Raw genomic sequence first — 20,070 nt, 5'->3', positions numbered from 1 at the left:
GGGGGACTTGATAGAGGCATTTAAAATTATGAGGGGTATAGATAGAGTTGACATTGATAGGCTTTTTCCATTGAGAGTAGGGGAGATTGAAACAAGAGGACATGAGTTGAGAGTTAGGGGGCAAAAGTTTAGGGGTAACATGAGGGGGAACTTATTTACTCAGAGAGTGGTAGCTCTGTGGAATGAGCTTCCAGTAGAAGTGGTAGAGGCTGGTTCGATATTGTCATTTAAAGTAAAATTGGATAGGTATGTGGACAGGAAAGGAATGGAGGATTATGGGCTGAGTGCAGGTCGGTGGGACTAGGTGAGAGTAAGCATTCAGCATGGACTAGAAGGGCCGAGATGGTCTGTTTCCATGCTGTAATTGTTATATGGTTACCAGCCATATTCCTCCCACCTATGTACTTATCCAAACTTCTCTTAAATGTTGCAATTGAACTCAAACCCACCATTTCCCCTGGCAGCTCAGCCCACACTCACACAACCCTCTGAGTGAAGGGGTTCCCACTCAGCATCCCCTTAAGTATTTCAGCTTTCATCCTGAACCTATGAACATTCATTCTACTCTCAACCAACCTCGGAGGAAAAAGCTAGTTTGCATTAACTCTATCTATACCACTCATAATTTATTATACATCTATCAAACCTCCCATCATTCTCCAACATTTCAGAAAATAAAGTCCTAACCTATTCAACCTTTCCCTACAACTAAAATCCCAGCATCATGCTTGTAAATTTTCTCTGTACTCTTTCAACCTTATTGATACTTTCCTGTAGGTAGGTGACAAGAACTGCACACAATACTCCAACTTCGGCCTCAGTTGTAGCTGGTTGCACTTCTGGCAGCTGTAGTCATCAGGGATACTGGAAGTCTCCATGCCTTCCACATTCCACGAGAGGAACATTCCACTGTCCTGTCTGTTATTCCCATGAAAGAAAGGAAGAAAGAAACTTAGCTTCCACCTCTTCTTGCCGAAATCTCTTGAGCCAAAGCCTCAACTACACACCCTAGCACTGGCTCACTCATATTATAGCTGCTCCACTTAAACCTAAGTTCTCTTTATTGGCTCTTTCCAAGTGCCTAATAACCCAAGTGATCTCAAGCTCCATTGAAAGTGTCAACAGGCCCTGCAAGTGAATGTGAGCATGACAATGCTTGTGACAGTGAATGTGAATGTGTATGTGTATGCATACACAGGCTGTTGAACTGGTGAATTTCACCAAATAACAATGCAGATTATTTATTCAGTAGGTTTAATAGATACATTTAATGCCAGAGAAATGTCTACAATGTACATCTTGAAATTCTTTTTCTTTGCAAACAGCCACAAAAATAGAGTGCCTCAAAGAATGAATGACAGTTAAATGTCAGAATCCCAAAGCCCCTCTATCTCTCCCCTCCCACACATAAACAGCAGCAAAGTAATGATGCCCCCACCCCCACCAGCAAAAAAGCAATGCAACCCCACCGAGCATTCAAGCGTGCAGCAAGCATCAATAAACACACAGACTTGTAGCACCCCAAAGACTACTCATTCCCCCAGTATTCAACATACCACAGGCTCTCTCTCTCCCTAATAAGGCAAAAAGAGGTGTCCCTGTTTCACAGTGAGAGGGAGACAAAATAAAACAACTCGCTGATTTATGGCGATAAAAGTCCGTTGCGTCTCTTCTTCCAAGCTCTATGCCCAAAGAACTCTGGGCACACAGCCAGCAGCCAGCTTGCTGCTTTCGATCTTCTGTCTCCCACAACCTCCATTTTTCTGCAGCGGCACTGCCCTCAAGTCTGCCTGTCTCCAGAGCTATGAAATTCCGGAATCCTGAAGGCATGGTAGTCTTCCAGGCGCGTCCTTGGTATATCGAATAGCGGCAGGTCATAAGACCCCGACAGCGGGTCCCATTCCCACAAAGAACCAAAGTCAGTGTGTAACTCCAGGTAAGGATCATCAAAAGAACCCTGGAAAGGGAAAAAGAGATATTAAAGGTAGAAATAGAGCTGTTTCCGAAGATGCAAGCAAAGGAGTCGCTGTTAGGCTCCATCATCCTCCTTAGCTCCACCTTTAATATCTCCGCTGACCTTGACCAAACGCATAATTTCATCCAGCTCTAGAACCTGTCCTGGTCATCACTGTTGGCCTTAACCACCACCCCACTTCAGCCTGTGGCAGCTATCTGTGCTGCTGAGTTTAAAAGATGCCTTTCCGACAGAGATCTGCCGGTCAGCATCAGTGAATTGGGTATCTGTGTTGCTTCCTTTTCAGTATTTCTCTCATTCAGTTGTAGACTTCTGACAATGGTTGCATTCAGTGCTCACCTCCTCCGGCATAACATGAAACTGGCATTAGTTAGCTTCAGCTGGTGCACAGGACATCAAGGACTAGTTACTCTTAGTGCCAATCAAATAAATGGCATAACTTATGCCTCTTAATCCTCCTACAGAGTGTTGTTCTAAGGCACCAGCAGCATTGTGGCACAGATTCGGGGATCCTGGCTTGATTCTAAGTGCTGTGGTGTGTGCAAATCCCTCTCCTCGACCACATGGATTTTCACTGGGTGCATCAATACCTTCCCAAAGATGAACGAGTGCACCAGTCACGATAACTAAACATGCAGGTGCAGCAGTTAAAAAGGCAAATGTTAAATTGATCTTCATTGCAAAAGCTTTGATGAGACCTCATCTGGAGGACTGTGTGTAGTATTACTCTCTTTACCCATACTTGCCATGGAAGGGGTGAATAAAAGGTTCACCTGACTGCTTCAAGACTTGGGCCACTCTGTTGCCCTCTACAACTGGATACTCATTGCTCCCATCAGTGAGGACTGGTGACAACGTCTCCTCAGTAATGATCCACTTAGCCTGCCTCGCTGACCTATGTGGCTCACCTACAGGCTTGTGGACAATATGACCACTATTGGACAAATGACAGGCGGTGATGAGTCATCTGACTGAATCGCGATAGGACACCGAGTTGAGTGCTGCAACAACAACCTCTCGCTCCAACTCAACAAAAAATAAAGATCTAATTGTTGACTTCAGGAACACCCACCAGTCTCCATTGGGGGATTTGGAGTAGAGAGCTTTAAATTTCTGTGTCTTAACATATCGGATGACCTGTCCTGGTCCAGCAAGCACACCAGTCTCTTTATATTCTTCAGAGGTTAACAAGATTCAGCATGTCACCAAACACTCTAACAAACTTCTGTTGTAAGTGTCCTGACTAGTTGCATCATGGTTTGGTACAGTCATTTAAATGCACAAGAATCAGAGGTTCAAGATTGCTTAATGTCATTTCCAGTACACAAGTACAAAGGAGAACAAAGTAATTGTTGGAAAACATAATAATAAAAAGTTATTATAAATGCGTGAGGTAGTTTCTATACGTAGATTACTTGTATGTCCATAAAGTGATGCTAGGGACAGGAGTGTCTGTGCATGAGGTGACTCAGACAGGAAATTATGAAGTAGTTGTGGTGGGGATGTAGAGTTTTTAGTGGGTAGAGGTGTTGATCAAACTTACTGCTTGGGGAAAGTAATTGTTTTTGTGTCTGGTGGTCCTGGTGTTGATGCTACGTCACCTCCACCCTGATGGGAGTAGGAAAAACAGTCCAACAGAGTGGGTGGGGTCCTTCATGATGTTACTGGCACTTTTCCGGCTCCTTTCTGTACATATGTCTTTGATGGTGACTAGACTGATGATGGAGAAGTTAGAGAGTGGACCCTGCCCAATACAACATGGGCACATCCCTCCCCAACACTCATGGTACCTATAGGAAGCATTCCCTCAAGAAGGCAACATTTATCAACAAAGATCCCCACTATCTGGCCATGCCACCTTCTTGCAGCTACTATTGGACAGGAGCTACTGAAGTCTGAAGTCTCACATCACCAAGTTCAAGACCAGCTACTTCCCTTCAACCATTCTCTTGAACCAACTGGCAAGACCCTAATCACAATTGTTCAGCAACACTATGATCTCTTCGATAATTTTGTACTAAAATGGCTTTGTTTTCTTTTGTTTTTCTTTGCTTTTTGTTTGCTATTTCTACTCACTGTGTTTTTTCTTGTAAAAATTTAAGTTTATGTTTTCTGTTGTGACTGCTGGTTATATGATGCTATTGATGTGCCTACCGTGCTGTTACAGGCAAATTTTTCATTGTACCTGTACATGTGTATGCCTGTGCATATGACAAGACAAACTTGACTGTGCCTATGACTACGACTGATTCACTGGATGGTGAGACTGCACAAGGAAGAACAGAATTGACTCAACATGTATTCACTAGAGAGAAGAATACGATGTCTCAATGAAACATAAAGGCTTGACAGGCTGTGTGAAGGGAGGATGTTTTCTCTTACTGTAGGAAGTTTAAAAGCAGGAGCCTCAGTCTCAGAATACAGGATAAGAGCATTAAGAAAGATTTCAGGAGAAATGTGTTCACTCTGAAGTTGGTAAAGTGGTGCAAATCTCCACCATAGAGGCTGTGGAGACCATTACTAAATATAATTAGGAAAAGAGTAATCTCGGGGGTATGGTGTTACGATATGGCAACAATGAATATAGATTTGAGACAGGTTTTTTATAAACAAATAAACAATTATTTAAACTCTGATCAATAAAAATGAAAAGTAAACAAACGACTAACTTAACCGGAAGTTAACTGCTATATGGCAACTCGAACAGTTCTTAATGCGATAAATGTGAACACAGCTCTTAAAGTGGTAACCGCAAAAGTCCATATGATTTACACAGTCATTTAGGAGAGACTTTCCTGAATCAACAAATTCCTCGGCGACGTGACATTACTGCTGATCCCTGCCGAAATATGCCTCACCTGAAGGATTCACGATGAAAGAAATAATAACGGCTTGAAGGAACTGACCACTTCCTTGGCGAATAACACTGCGCCCAACCCTTTCTGCTCTTACAATGCAGGGGCTATCTTGGATGCAGGTTACTATTCCCTGAACGAAGATCCAATAAGGTTGATCCTGTATTACTGCTGATGACACCAACTTTACTTGATCTTTCGGGTTCCCATACTTCGGTAAATCTTCGCTCTCCAATACTTAGACCTTAAGATTAAATTGAAGATACATCAAACATAACTGGCAGTGATTTTCAAAACTGTCGGCACAACAACAATGTACCTTACAGTAAGAATTAAAACTCCACTTTAAAACAAAACTGTGTCATGAAACCAAATACACATCATAACGGAGTAACGGATGACTTAAATGACGTCCCAACAAAAACTCCTGTGTCACAGCAGGCTTTCTCAGTTTTATACCTGTTGGAACAGGCCATCATATGACCTCACACTGGCAGGAAAATTACATCATGTGACCTCACACTGGCGGGAAAATACACCACCCCACCATCACAAGACCATTACATCATGCTCACCAGATACTCAATTACATCACGGTCACAAGACAATCACAAGATACCCATGAATTATGTAACAACAGAGAGCAGGAATATGACATTGCGATAGAGGAACTTACTGAATTTGAAGGGCTGAATGATTTACCAGTGTTCCTATTCCTCTACTTCTGATTTAAGATGGCACTGCTGAGGGCAAACAACAACTTACTGATGGTTAACAAAACAAGAAATATAAATTAATACTTTATTAATAACACCTTTTCTGTAAAAAAATTATAGTAAATGATCTCCACAAACAATGAAGAGGCAAGCAAAGGCAAGGCTGAGTCGAGGATCAAAGCGTGCAGGTGGAAGGATGCAGAGAAAAGCCGGAGTGAAGGAGAGACAGAATTTGGCCCCATCCACCTAACCCTAAACCTTTGATTGATTTAAGCACCAGGCCGATTTGGAAAGATTGGGCCGAAATGTGGCAACAGGGCCCAGGCCCAGAGCATATTGACGTGTCAGGGTCCAGGTCTTCGAGCAAGGAACGACCTGATGTTTGGACAATTTAAATGCCCAGCCAGATGGATTGAAAGGGCAAGATGTTGGGACCAGAGGCAAGAGTCGAACCGGTTCTGCTCACTATTCTGATATATTTACTCTGTTCTTCGCTGCATTGAGGCTGTTAGCCTGCTCCGGGCTTCGTGTCTAAAGACTCACCTTCGTTGCAAATGCTATTTGCTTACTTTTATTTTTTGCGTGATTTTATTTTCTCTCTCTGCACATTGGGTGTTTGTCAGTCTTTTTTTTAATTGGTTCTTTCAGGTTTCTCGTTTTGTAAAGAAACAGATCTTAAGGTTGTATAATGTATACGTTCCTTGATAATAAATGTACTTTGAACTTACCCTTGATTCAATTGTTTCCCTCTTATTCACCCTGCTAATTACATACTCAGAAAATATAGTCAATAACTTTAAATCTGTTGTTCAATAATTAATTCCAGTATTTTCAAGTGCATTGATGATTCTACTTTTTGAAGAAAAAGGAATGTTTATTTTGGAATTAACTTATTGTACTTTATATTTGATTAATCCATGCTTATAAATTAGAATGATCACTTTCAATAACAGAATGATCTTGATTTTTTTAATTTTCAGATCCCCACAGCAGAGTGTGCCTTACTATTAAATCATCAGAGGATCCACTTAGTTCATATATTAATGCTAACTATATTAGGGTAAGTGCAATACGTATAGATACTGCTTTAAGGGAATTCTGAGAATATCTTGGCTAATCTCAAAAATAACATTTTAATAATTAAAATGATATTACTCCAATTATGGTGTACTGTGGAATACCTAATATTCAATCAGATCTAGCTTATAATTTTCCACATAATTACTGTGTTATTGTTTGTTAAGTAAGGTTTAGGGCTATTTACTGCCAAAGTTCTGGTGTGTTGAGCAATGTAGGATGTTCTGTTGTGAAATTCTAGAACTACTTTTTGTGTTGCAACAATAGCATTTCTAGTAAAATGTCGAAAGGCACATTATAACTGTGTTATTGAATGAAAAGCCACTGTTACATATTATGGCAGATGACCAAATGTTTGGTCGAGGAACAATTTAAAGGGAAGGCTGTGAGGTGGGATGGAATCCTACAGCTGAGGGATGGGCAGCAGAAGGCACAATCTCAGTGGTGAGGAGAATCAATTGCAGATTATCAAGAGGTCATAATAAAAACATCACTGATATCTCAGGAGATGAAAGCACTTTTTGAGGTTACAGAGGTGGAGAGGTACAGCCATGGAGAGACTCAAATATAAATATATTTTTAGAAATTAACCATTGCTGATCCAGAAGTAAAGAAGATGGTCAGAGGTCTGAGGGCAGAGAGGGGATGGGCAGAAGGGATTGTGCTAGTTAAAATAGGGGAAACAGCTGCCTGACTTCCAAAAGAAATTGTCTGGATGTCCACTGGAATAATTGAGTCTAAGGACTATAAAGAAACAAGGCTAGAGAGATGAAAGTTTCAGCAGCAGATTAGTGGATACAGGAAGGAGAAATGGCCACTTTTAATGATGTCATGGTAAAACAGCTGAACTTCTTTGGAGCTGGTCAGAGACGATGAGCTCCATTGGGGTTGGTGTGGCACAGAGTCCAGGCTGAAGTCCGTGCTACCCCCCCCCCCCCCCCACCAACCACTGTTCATTGAGCAGAAGACCAGCTCTGTTGTGGTCATCTGCAGATTTCTGGAGCATTGGACAGCTCAAGTTTGGACTTCTATTGCGTGGCTGTATCTTTTTACCTGACACATGCCATGTGTACTTTGTGCTGTGTGTGACTGTTGGTATTGTGTTTTGCATTTTGAATTCTGTCTGGTTTGGCTGTGTTCATGAATATTCACATATGGTTGTGTGACAGTTAAACTTGAATTGAATTGAAGGCCATGCACAACATCAAGACTGCAAAGCTGCTGGGTAGAAATTATGCACTGTATAATTCACGGGAGCTAATAATCTGAATTGTTAGTGCCAAGGATCACACTAGGGCAATGGTTTGCAACCTTTACCTGCTTATGGCCCACTTGAGACTTTCATTTACTTCTGTAGTCCCACCCTCCATAGTAAAAATTTCTTCTGGTCAACTGTGCTAATTATTCCAATATACAGTCAACATTTATGTTTTACCAGGTTATTGGTAATATGCTTTAAATATAATGTTATAGTTGTAAATTAAAAATAAAACTAAAATTCAAGGCTCTGAATAGGGTACTTTATTTATAATATATATAATAATCTTCCAACCTGCAATGAAAAACCACTTAATATTGTTACTTTCAGTATTTAGTGAGATCCTTGCAATTAATGCAAACTGGCACGTTTTTGAATGTCTCGTTTAACTTGGTTAAAGATAATTGAAGATTCCCTCTTCTCACAACATCAAGATAGTTACAAGCTTTTAATAGCAGGTGAAGAGCTTGACTAAGACCATATTCAATTAGATAAGAGTTGGGAAATTAAAAACAACATTGTTCTCTCCAAGAGCTGTGGAAACTTATTTTGAATCTCTCTAGGTATTCAGAAATTTTGCTTGCTGTGTTTAAATTTTGCTTTTGCTGTTACATCGCAACTCAATGGAATATTGCTGACAATTTTCTTTGTCACAGTAGCTATAATGGGTAATCTGATATAAAAGAATGAAAACAAAATATAAGTATGTGAGTGTGTGTGTGTGTGTATATATACATATATATGAAATAAATAAATAAATTATATATATTTGTATACTTATGTGTGTATATATATACACATTTTGAAAAGGAGAATCTAACTACATCTGTGAAGATCCTTGCTGCACCTGGTGACCCTGTGATCTCTGTCTCAGAGGCCGATGTCAGGCTGTCTTTAAGGCGGATGAACTCTTGCAAGGTGGCAGTCCGTGATGGAGTACCTGGTATGGCTCTGAAAACTCCTGCCAGCTAACTGGTGGAAGTATTTAAGGACATTTTCAACCTCTCATTACTATGTTTGGAAGTTCCCACCAGCTTCAAAAAGGCAACAATTACATCTGTGTCTAAAAAGAATAGTGTGAGCTGCCTTAATGACCATTGTTCAGTAGCACTCACATCTGCTGTGAAGAAATGCTTTGAGAGGTTGGTCATTGCCAGAATGAATTCCTGCTTCAGCAAGGACCTGGACCCACTGCAATTTGCCTGTCGCCACAATAGGTCTAAAGCAGACATAATCTCAATGGTTCTTTACATGGCCTTAGCTCTTTTGGACAATGCAAACACCTCTGTCAGGATGCTGTTTGCTGACTACAGCTCGGCATTTAACACCATCGTCCTCACAGTCTTGATCAATAATTTACAGAACCTGGGCCTCTGTACCTCCCTCGCCAATTGGATCCTTGACTCCCTAATCAAAGGACCACAATCTATGTGGATTAGTGATAATATCTCCTCCTTGCTGACGATCAACACTGGCTCACCTCAAGGGTGTGTGCTTAGCCCATTGCTCTATTCCTTCTATACCCATGATGGTGTGGCTAGGTGTAGTTCAAATGCCATCTGTAAATTTGCTGATGATACAACCATTGTTGCTTGAATCTCAAGTGGAGATGAGAGGGCATACAGGAGTGAAATATGCTATCTAGTTGAGTGGTGTCACAGCACCAACCTTGTACGCAACATCAGTAAGACAAAAGAGCTGATTGTGGACTTCAGGAAGGTAAGACAAGGGAACACATCCTTCATAGAGGGATCAGAAGTGGAGAGAGTGAGTAGTTTCAAGTTCCTGGGTGTCAAGATCTCTGAGGATCTAACCTGGTCCCTTCAAAGCAATGCAGCTATAAAGAAGGCAAGACAGTAGCTCCACGTATTTCATAAGTTTGAAGAGATTTTGTTTGTCAACTAAAACACTCAAACTTCCATGGATGTCCACAGGCAGCATCACTGTCAGGTATGGGGAGCTGCTGCCCACAGGATCAAAAGAAGCTATAGAAAGTTGTAAAGTTAGTCAGGTCCAACTTGATTACTAGCCTCTGTAGTATCTAAGACATCTTCAAGGAGTGGTGCCTTAGAAAGGTGACATCTATTATTAAGGACCACAGTCACCCAGGACATGTCTTCTTCTCGATGTTACCATCAGGAAGGAGGTATAGAAGTCTGAAGGCACCCACTCAACAATTCAGGAACAGCTCCTTCCTCTCTGCCATCCAATTCCTAAATGGACATTGAATCCATGAGCACTATCTCACTTTTATAAATGTATATTATTTCTGTTTTTGCGCTATTTTTAATCAATCGAATATACACATATACATACTTACTGTAAGTTATTCATTTTTCTTTCTATGTTATATCATGTATTGTATGGACCTGCTGCAGCTAAGTTAACAAATGTCACGACACATGCAGTGATAATAAATCTGATTCTGATGTGTGTAGGTATATCTATATCTATCTATCTATATATATCTATATCTATCTATCCATATATATATATATGCGAATGATCTTGTATATATAAACAAAACCACAACGCAATAGTGTGTATAGGCTCTATGAAAATTAGTAAATGTTGAAGAATTATAATAAGTACAATCTCATGTGAAAAAGTATTGGCATTGAATATACATATAAAAATAAAACTAGCTTTTTACGCATTATTTTTTAGAAATAATTTATTTTTAGGCAAATACTTTTTTAAGTGCTTTCATATATGCAAATTCTATGGAGCAATAAGAGGTATTCACTCACCAAGTAAAGCGAATTAAACTTCCTTTCAAAATATGATTAAGTATCAGGAATTTAATGGAGGTTGTAGTGGTAGACTTCACATGTTCTCTGCAGTTTAGCTGTTTCTTGCACTGCAGTAACTAGCCTTCATAACACACATGGGCCAGTGGAAAGCAAACTGAACCAGCCTCCTGCTGCATACTCGCTGATTGGCCTTGTGCAGACAGCTCCATCCAATCTTCAGTTTGTTCATGATATTCATACTGTTTTAATTGGATCACTACAACACAGGTCATGCCAGGCACCCCATATTAATCTCCTTTTGATGAGGGTTTTGACGGAAAGCCTGGCAACTTCTGACAGTCTATCAGTTGGAATTAGAAGTGGAAGATCCCGTACTAACATCTAATTATCTATAACTAAGTAATCACAATCACTAGCTGGTGGAGCACATTGCAGGGTATCCTGCTGGGTCAAGCTTGCCTGCTCACTATATATTCAGTGATTTGGGGAGTGGATTTTGAGCAGGGTTGAGCAGGCCGCCCGGCAGGGTGTGAATGATGGTTTGCACATGGTCAAGCAGAAACAGAGATAACTGACTTGCTGCACAACCCCCTCCCCAACACACTGTTTTGCTGCTTCATTTGCATCATCTAGCATGCTTTCCCATTTATTTCATTCAGTGTTCCAATTAAATTACACATATTCACTTTCTTTTAATTTATATAGAGGATTTTAGTAATATTTCATTAAAACAGTGAACTTATCGCGGCCCGTTCAGAACCTTCTGTGGCTCCCAGTTTCTTGTTTTTTACTTGTGGCCCCTACAAAATCTGGCATTGGGAACCACTACACTAGGAAATGTACTTGATGAATCTAGTGTGCTCCAATGCCCACATCTGGGGTTAAGGTGACAGGACCCACTGGAATTACAATTTTCTTAATCCAACCTCAGGCTCATCTCAGTTATGCAAAATGGATGAGGATGTGGCCAACAATTTTTTAAAAAAGCAATTCTGTCCTTCTCAGGCATCTGTGTCAGTTTATTCCATCACCATCTTCCACATTCCATCACCCCAGCCTAGAATACTGCTTGATGTATAATTGTGAGCCAGATGTCCTTTACTTGCAATAAATGTTTAAAATACAACACTGCCATTCCTGAATTACTTTGAGTGATGTATCCACAAGTACTGTAAAACACCGAAGTGACCTTGGCCGATCCTTGTGGGCATTCAGTCCACTGCTTAACGCATAGTCAATGCGGGAGTTGCATTATCAATCTTACAGAATTCTGTAGGTACAGGCACAAAATCTGACAGTGAGAAATTAATAATTCATCAGAACAAGTTGCTGTATTTTATGAGTCTATGTAGAATGTCCTTTGGATGGGGAGCTCATTGTCTGCTTCTCTGGACTCTGCAGGAACTAAGTACAGTTTTGACAGCTTACTTTTCTTGCACTCTTCCTTATGACTAATCGAACTGTGACAGTATGTTCTACTCTGTATAATGACAGGAGAACTGCAGACTATACTGTGTTATGGCACTTCCTTCCATTAATACAACTATTAAATTAACGTTATTCGTTTACAGGGCTACGGAGGTGAGGAAAAGGTGTACATTGCTACTCAGGGACCAATTGTGAACACTGTCTCGGATTTCTGGACAATGATTTGGCAGGAAAGGTCAACCATTGTTGTCATGATCACAAACCTAGAAGAGAAGAATGAGGTACTGCGATGGCTAGCACCAGCTTGATTCTGTAAAATTGAAGAAAATTACCAGACAAGTCCATTTGTATTAATCAGAAAATGTTTTTACTTTCATGCCTTCCAGTACTTTTAACCACAAGCTTTGTACATCTGTTAGTTTACACAGTGAGTGCCAAGCGTCTTATTCGCACCTGACCCACATTTTCTGTACTATCAGCTTTTTCTAGGATGGTTTGCTCTAAATTAATTAAGGATTGACTTCTAGTAGTCAGCATGCCCAGTGGCACACCAGACAGCGTACTTACCCAAAGAGCAGTACTGTTCTTTTCTCTATTGAACTACAATCTCAATTTTTAATTGTGTAGACAGTCTTTCTGATAGGAAACAAAACACAACATAACTTGATGGATGTTAACAAAATAAAATGCAGGAGGCTGAACTCCTGCAACAGCTGTGGAGTGTCAGTCATTCTGGAGATGAAATCAACAGGAAGCAGCAGCTACTTAATAGATCAGAACGCTGGTTTGTCCTCAATGGCTCTCTTTCAAATGCATTCTTCTGTTCCATTATTTCAGAAATGTACAGTGTATTGGCCTGAGTATCAAGCCAATTATCAAGGAATTGAAGTCATTGTCAACAACGTCCTACATGCAGATGATTACAGTTTGAGAAACATCACCCTGAAGGTGAGAGAATGTTGGCTGTTAGATCTTGATCTCTACCTTTATTGTTGGATCAACTATGGTTGAAAAATAATATTTATTCATTCCATTAATATTATAATTTACTGTCTCTTTTACTACATTAACAATATTTCCAATGCTCTTTCATTGTACAATATGCACTGTCACACAGTGCCATATACTGTAGATGTCTCCAAGTATGAAAGACTTAAAAAACATAAATAATGTAGAAGGAAACAAAAAAAATTGTAGCTGGTCAAACAGGAGCTTTGAAAATTCCAAAATAAATTATTAGGATTATTTCAGAGAGCAGATACACTGTTGAGGAGCTCACACGTTGCAGGAAATCAAAACTGAAAAGAAAACTTGGCATGACATTTAGAACTTTGACAAACTTCTATAGAACAGTCATTGATTGGCAGCATTGCAAAAGAAAATCCTACAAAAAGTAGTGGATACAGCCCAGTCCATCACAGGTGAAGCCCTCCCCACCACTGAACACATCTACATGAAGCGCTGTCACAGAAAAGCAGCATCCATGATCAGTTACCACCACCCACCCAACACCCAGGCCATGCTTCTTTCTCAAAGCTGCCATCAGGAGGGACGTACAGGAGCTACAGGATCCATACCATCAGGCTCATGAGCAGTTATTACCTCTCAACCATCAGCTCTTCAACCAGAGGGGGTAACTTCACACAGCTTCACTTACCTCATCACTGAACTGTTCCCACAATGAATGGACTCACTTCGAAGGATTCTTTATCTCATGGTCTTGAAACCTATTACTTATTTATTATTATTATTTCCTGTCTTTCTTTTGTAGTTTCACAGTTTGTTGTCTTTTGCACATTGGTTTTCTGCCCTGCTGGGTGCAGTTTTTCATTGATTCTATTATGAGTTTATGAACTTATTGAGTATGTCTGCAAGAAAATGAATTTCAGGGATGTATATGGTGACATGTATGTACTTTGATAATAAATTTACTTTGAACTTTGATTTCAGTTGATGCATTTGTAAAGGATAACTAAGTAAATAGGGAAACACAATTGAACGGACACTGCAGATTGACCAAGTTGATCAGAAGGTTGAAATCCAGAAAAAAAGGATGAACCTAATGTGTCTGATGTTCTTTTGTCATTCTCAATTTTCTTCACTCCTGTGCACAGTTTCTGAGGAGAGAGAGACAGTAGGGCCATCTTTCAACTTCAGAGACATCAAAGCAGTGGTGCACATCTAACCAATTTTTCTTTCCAGAGACGTCAATGCAAATTCACAAGTGAATTTGACTTTTTTTTTAACTGTCCACAATTGACCCCATATTCCTTGTTGAAACCAAAGCCATGGTCAGGGACAGAGGGCGTGAGTATCTTATTGACATATTAGCACTAATTGTTATTTCTGGATAATTAAGGAACCCAGTCAAAGGTGATTGCTGCAAAAGCAGTAGCCACCAATATCTGTGCACTGGAAGAGACGCTTAAACTTCTGTCATGGCTCTTGTCCAGGGTCTAAGAACTTTTAAGAGTGTTACAGCAGTTCAGATATCGGTCCTTCAGCAAATTACAATAGAAGATGCAATGGGTTTGTGGCACAAATTTGCTGTACTCTTTTAGGATGTTCACTTTCATCCTACTCTAAGTGGCAATCTACACTTATTGTATATTTCCCCACAGCATAAAAGGAGTCCATTCAGTCTGCCAAATCTTTGCTAGCCCTCAGAAAAACCCCATTCCCACCTTATTTCCCTATAATCTCTTCTCCCTCTCATGCCCTTCAGTTCTACTCTGTTTTTTTCTACTGTCCGCCCACACTAGAAATTATTTGTTATGTACCAATTAATATACCGAATAGTACAGATTCAGGATGTGAGAGTACACCAGAGAAACACATGCAGTGACATGGACAATGTGCAAACTCTACACAGACAGCACACAAGACTAATCCAGACTGCTAGAACTGTGAGGCAGTAGCTTTACCTGCTGCTCTCCCATGATGATTGGCTGTGTCAACCACACAAATAAAACTGACTGCTAGTTTTAATCGATGAGTTGCAGTCATAGACATGTATATCACCCAGTACAAACCCAACCAAATCCACATTCCTTGAATCTAAACCACTAGTGCCTCTTCATGATAACAGTTTTCTATACAAAATTCTAAACTGAAGCTATTTTTATACATTGTTCACTGGGAAAGGAGTGAAGTGAAATAGTCTCCGTAGAATAAAGAACTTGGTTAATCATTATATTCAAAGAAAACAAGGAATAAAGTTGAAATAAACTTTCTTTCCTGCAAATAACAAATTAACAGGGAAATTTGTAACATTTTATACCATAAATTTAAAAAAAAAATAAATAAAGACTAAATTAACTTTTGAGCAGAACATTAACCTGTACTTGAATAATTCCTTTCAGAATTTCTATAAATTATTTGTCTTTCTGCTGTTGTAATTTACATACACTCTCTCATGTATAAATATATCCCTAATTATGAAGGATTTAATCCTATAACCATTTAACATAACAAAATTTAATTATCACATCCTATATGCTGACAGGCTAACTTTTCCCAAATAAGTTTACAGACTTTTTTTTTGGTTTTAGGATGATTTTGAGGAACGACATTTAAAGCACTACTGGTACACGTCCTGGCCAGATCAGAAGACACCAGACAATGCTCGACCACTTTTACAACTAGTTCAAGAAGTGGAAGAAGCTAGAATGCAAGCAAAAAAGGACAACAGTGGACCAGTTATAGTCCACTGCAGGTAGAATGAGAAACTTCATACAATTTCAGAGGTTGAATCTCACTGTATTTTTCCAGACCTGATCTTTCAAATGAACATTGTTCTTGGAATTCCAACACCTTCACCTGGGAGATTTAAACATTAACAAGTGAAGTCATTTAATTTTGGCTTCTTGATTTACTAATCCTTCCTTTTTTCATGGTAATCTAGGATTTTGTTGATCTGGCTCTTTGCCATACTTCTCTGTCATTAAAGCAAGCTCTAGAATGATTACCTTGGTGAGATGCCTATAAAACAAATGCTCTTAACAAATTCTTCATTTTACTTCACATTCTTGTTGTCTTAGAAGTGCAAAATCTAGAGTGCCATCAACTGATAAAGAATAAACTCTTTATCTGGTTTACTTGCTTTTGTTTTGCAGTGCGGGCATAGGGAGAACAGGCTGTTTCATTGCTACCAGCATCTGTTACCGAGAGCTCAAGTATGCTGGCATGGTTGACGTACTGCGGACAACTTGTCAGCTCAGGATAGACAGGTAATTGTGAAAGATAATTGCAGGCATTAAAAGTTTTGGAAGATAAAACAGAATATGAAAAAAGATTTGTAATAATGGCGCATACAGAATAAAACAAATATATAAATGCCTCTTTGTATTCACCAATGCATTGCAAACATTTTACTGAACATAAGCAAAGACTGCAAGTACAAAAGTACCATTGATTAATGAATTTATTTTGGAGAAATTCTTATCATGCATCAACATAATTCATCAAATGGCTTTGGCACTATTCCTGTTCTCATCTATAATTACATTATTTTTCAAACAGTTTGAAAATAAGATGGAGAATAACTACTACTACAAATATTGGATTAAATGATGGCTAAACTAAGAGTCAATTATTCACATCTCACTACTTCTTTTTCATTTTTATCCAATTCCCCTTTGAGATCTATGAACAAATCACCCTCCAAAAACCTCTCTGCAGACCTTTTCAAATACTAACCACTTGCTTTGTATTGTTTTGTATAAAGTATTTCCATATGTTGCCTTTAGTTCTTTATATCTATATTTTCACTTTAAACCTGTGTTCTTTAGAAACAGTTTCTCTTTGTCCTCTGGATTTTTTTTTATATTTCAAATCTTCTCATCCTAACTTCCTTTGCTCTAAGGAATTGGATCAAATTTTAGCCAGTAAGCATTTTATGAAATCTTACTATTTTGTATTCTACATTAATCAGGTTAGCAACCTGTCATGCATCTTCAAGGTAAATGCACTTTTACCCATCGGTGTTTCTGTTCCTGCACTATTACATTTGCTTTGACCCCCTTCAAATCTTCCTACCAAAATATACCACCACAATTTTCTGTGCTAAATTTCATTTTTGGTACATTCACCTTATGCGAACATTATACTCTTCATTGTTCACACATTTGTATGTTTTATGTTGCCTTCACATTTTGAAACATTTCTATGCAACCAAATTTAAGTTATTAATACATATCATGAAAAATAATCCCCCAGCAAAGCTCTCTCGAGAACACCAGTAACTTTAATTTGAAAAACAACAACCTTAGTAATGCTCCCCAAATTGTCCTCCGCTATATTGATGACTCCATTGGTGCTGATTCATGCACCCATGCAGAGCTCGTAAATTACATCTCATTTCTTTCCACCCTGCCCTTAAATTCACTTGGTCCATTTCTGATATCTACCTCTCCTTTCTCGATTTGTCTGCTTCCATCTCTGGAGACAGTAGGTTTTGTAAACCTACTGATTCCCATAGTTACCTTGGCAATACCTCATCCCACCCTGTCTGCTGTAAAAACACTATTCCCTTTTCTTATTTCCAAGAGGGAGATATTTCCCTTTTTCCTTCATCTCCACCGCATCTGTTCCCAGGATGCTGTTTACATTTCCAGGACATCAAAGGCATTCCCCCTTCTTCAATGAACAAGGTTTCCCTTCCTCCAGTATTAATGTTGCCCTCACCCTTATCTTCTCCAGAACCTCCCACTTTCCACAGTGTTTGCTCCCTCCATGTCCTTTTGTCCCTCCTCACTAATCTCCCTCCCTGCAAGCAGCCAGAGTGGTACTACACCTGCCCATTCAGCTCCTCCCTCACCTCTATTCAGGGCCCCAAACAGTCCTTCCAGGTGAGGCAATGCTTCACTTGTAAATCTGCAGGGGTTGTCTATTGTGTCTGGTACTACCAATGCGGCCTTCCCTAAACTGGTGAGACCTGTCGTTAATTGGGGGACTGCTTCATTGAGCACCTCTGCTCCATCCACCAAAAATGGAACTTCCCAGTGGCCAAGCATTTTAATTCCAACTTCTATTCCTGTTCTGACATGTCAGTCTATGGACTCCTCTTGTGCCACAATGAGGCCACCCTCAGTGTGGAGGAGAAACTCCTTATATTCTGTCTGAGTAGCCTCCAACCTGATGGCAAGAATATCGATTTTCTTTCCATCTGCATAAAAGTATTTCTTCCCTCTGCCCTCTTCTTCTATACCCCACTCTGGCCTCTTATCTCTTGTCACCTGGCAATTACCTTCCCCTGGGTCCCCTCCTCCTGCCCTTTCTCCTACCAGATTCCTTCTCCAGCCCTTTATCTTTCCTACCCACCTGGCTTCACCTATCACCTTCTAGTTAACCTCCTCCCCCTTCCCCCACCTTTTTATTCTGTTGCCTCCCTCCTTCCTTTATAGTCCTAAAGAAGGATCTTGGCTTGACGTGTCAACTGTTTATTCATTTCCATAGTTACTGCCTGGCATGCTGATCTCCTCCAGCATCTTGTGTGTGTTGCTTTAGATTTCCAGCATCAGCAGGCTTTCTCATGTTTGTGATTAACTGTTCACCTTGACTCTGTTTTCTGTCCCCAGGCCAATTTCTTATCTACATTGCTTCTTTTAGTCCATGGCCTTCAACCTTGCTGGGAACCTATCACATGGCACTTTATCAGAAGTCCATATAACCCTTCAACCACACTGACCTTATTAACAGTTCAACTCAAGCAAATTAATTAAACACAATTTGCCTTTTAACACAGAAGTGATAAGAAGAGCAGTGCAATTTGTTCATTGAAGAATACAATAGTAATTATTCTGTACAATGTTTTTAGTCTGATTGAAAACTTGTTTTGCTTGGAATAAGAATATTTCTGAATGTGTTCGCAAATAATTTGAAAATGATCTGAAAGGAATATAAAAATCCTTTGCCAGCTAAACTTTGTTTTTTTAGGGAGGAGGGTAATCCAGAAGCCAACAAGATCATTATAAATATATAATTACTTTCCTTGGTCAAAAATGAATACAGCAGGGGTCAGCATGCACATATTCTGAGCACAAATGCATAATGAGAAAATACCACTAGATGTGTCCATTACCCATATTCAAGCTGGTATTAAGTCTTTTCCAGGTGCAATAGAAGACCTTATGCCAGTATCCTTTGTTAAATGGGCTGTGCAGGATACAACCTCCAGCAAACAAGTAATATGCATAATCTAACTAGCGGTCCTTAAGAAAGTCGCTGGTGATCATGCATTAAAAGGTTAGTTTTGTAAAGGATGCACACTGAATGTAAGGTCAACAGGAAAAACTGTACTCTTTTTGGCTCCATCTTAAAATCTTGGGCTCCTGCTGGTTACAATTTAGAACTCTTCTCCCCACCTCATTCTCTTGACTGCCACCTAGCTTCCAATAGCTGACCCATTTATTCCTCATGGTTACTTTCATGATGGTATTGGGTTTGCCGAAAAAGCCCAAAAGTCAAACGATGACCTGAAGCCCTATCAGTTAAAAATAGCCACAAGTGCTCTCACTAAAGAACGGAATGAATTCTGGATAATTTAGGAGGCTGAGAGGTTGTAGAGGTAGCTACACCCAAGGTGCAGGACACAGGAGACCGGGCAAAAGTCAGAAAGTGCAGAGTACCCTGTGGTCAACCCCTCAACAACAGGTTTATCACTTTGGATACTGTTGCGGGGGAGGAGTATGACCCAGCGGAGGAAAACCACAGTGCAAACATGAGGAAGTATGCAAATGCCAGAAATTCAAGCAACACACACAAAATGCTGGTGGAACACAGCATTTATAAGCAGCATCTATAAGAAGTACAGTCAAAGTTTCGGGCAGAGGCCCTTCATCAGGACTAACTGAAAGAAAAGATAGTAAGAGATTTGAAAGTGGTGAGGGGGAGGGGGAAATCCAAAATGATAGGAGAAGACAGGAGGAGGACGGATGAAGCTAAGAGCTGGAAAGTTGATTGGCAAAAGGAACTTTAGCTGGAGAAGGGAAAGGATCATGGGACGGGA

General features: G+C 39.8%; 1 protein-coding gene across 1 annotated transcript in view; it reads left to right on the top strand.

Annotated features, from left to right (window-relative positions):
- Positions 1 to 20,070, top strand: part of ptpn5 (protein tyrosine phosphatase non-receptor type 5) — a 104,866-nt gene that overhangs the window by 80,120 nt on the left and 4,676 nt on the right. The window contains exons 7-11 of the mRNA XM_059976369.1: positions 6,527 to 6,606; positions 12,206 to 12,343; positions 12,900 to 13,010; positions 15,614 to 15,777; positions 16,178 to 16,291. Of these exons, the coding sequence (XP_059832352.1) occupies positions 6,527 to 6,606; positions 12,206 to 12,343; positions 12,900 to 13,010; positions 15,614 to 15,777; positions 16,178 to 16,291 (607 nt within the window). The remainder of the gene's footprint in view (positions 1 to 6,526; positions 6,607 to 12,205; positions 12,344 to 12,899; positions 13,011 to 15,613; positions 15,778 to 16,177; positions 16,292 to 20,070) is intronic.

This window comes from Hypanus sabinus, chromosome 7 (assembly GCF_030144855.1).
Source record: "Hypanus sabinus isolate sHypSab1 chromosome 7, sHypSab1.hap1, whole genome shotgun sequence".
In the NCBI taxonomy this organism is placed as follows: domain Eukaryota; kingdom Metazoa; phylum Chordata; class Chondrichthyes; order Myliobatiformes; family Dasyatidae; genus Hypanus; species Hypanus sabinus.
The sequence above is the reverse complement of the archived record's forward strand: the minus strand, read 5'-3'. Positions and strand labels throughout refer to the sequence as shown.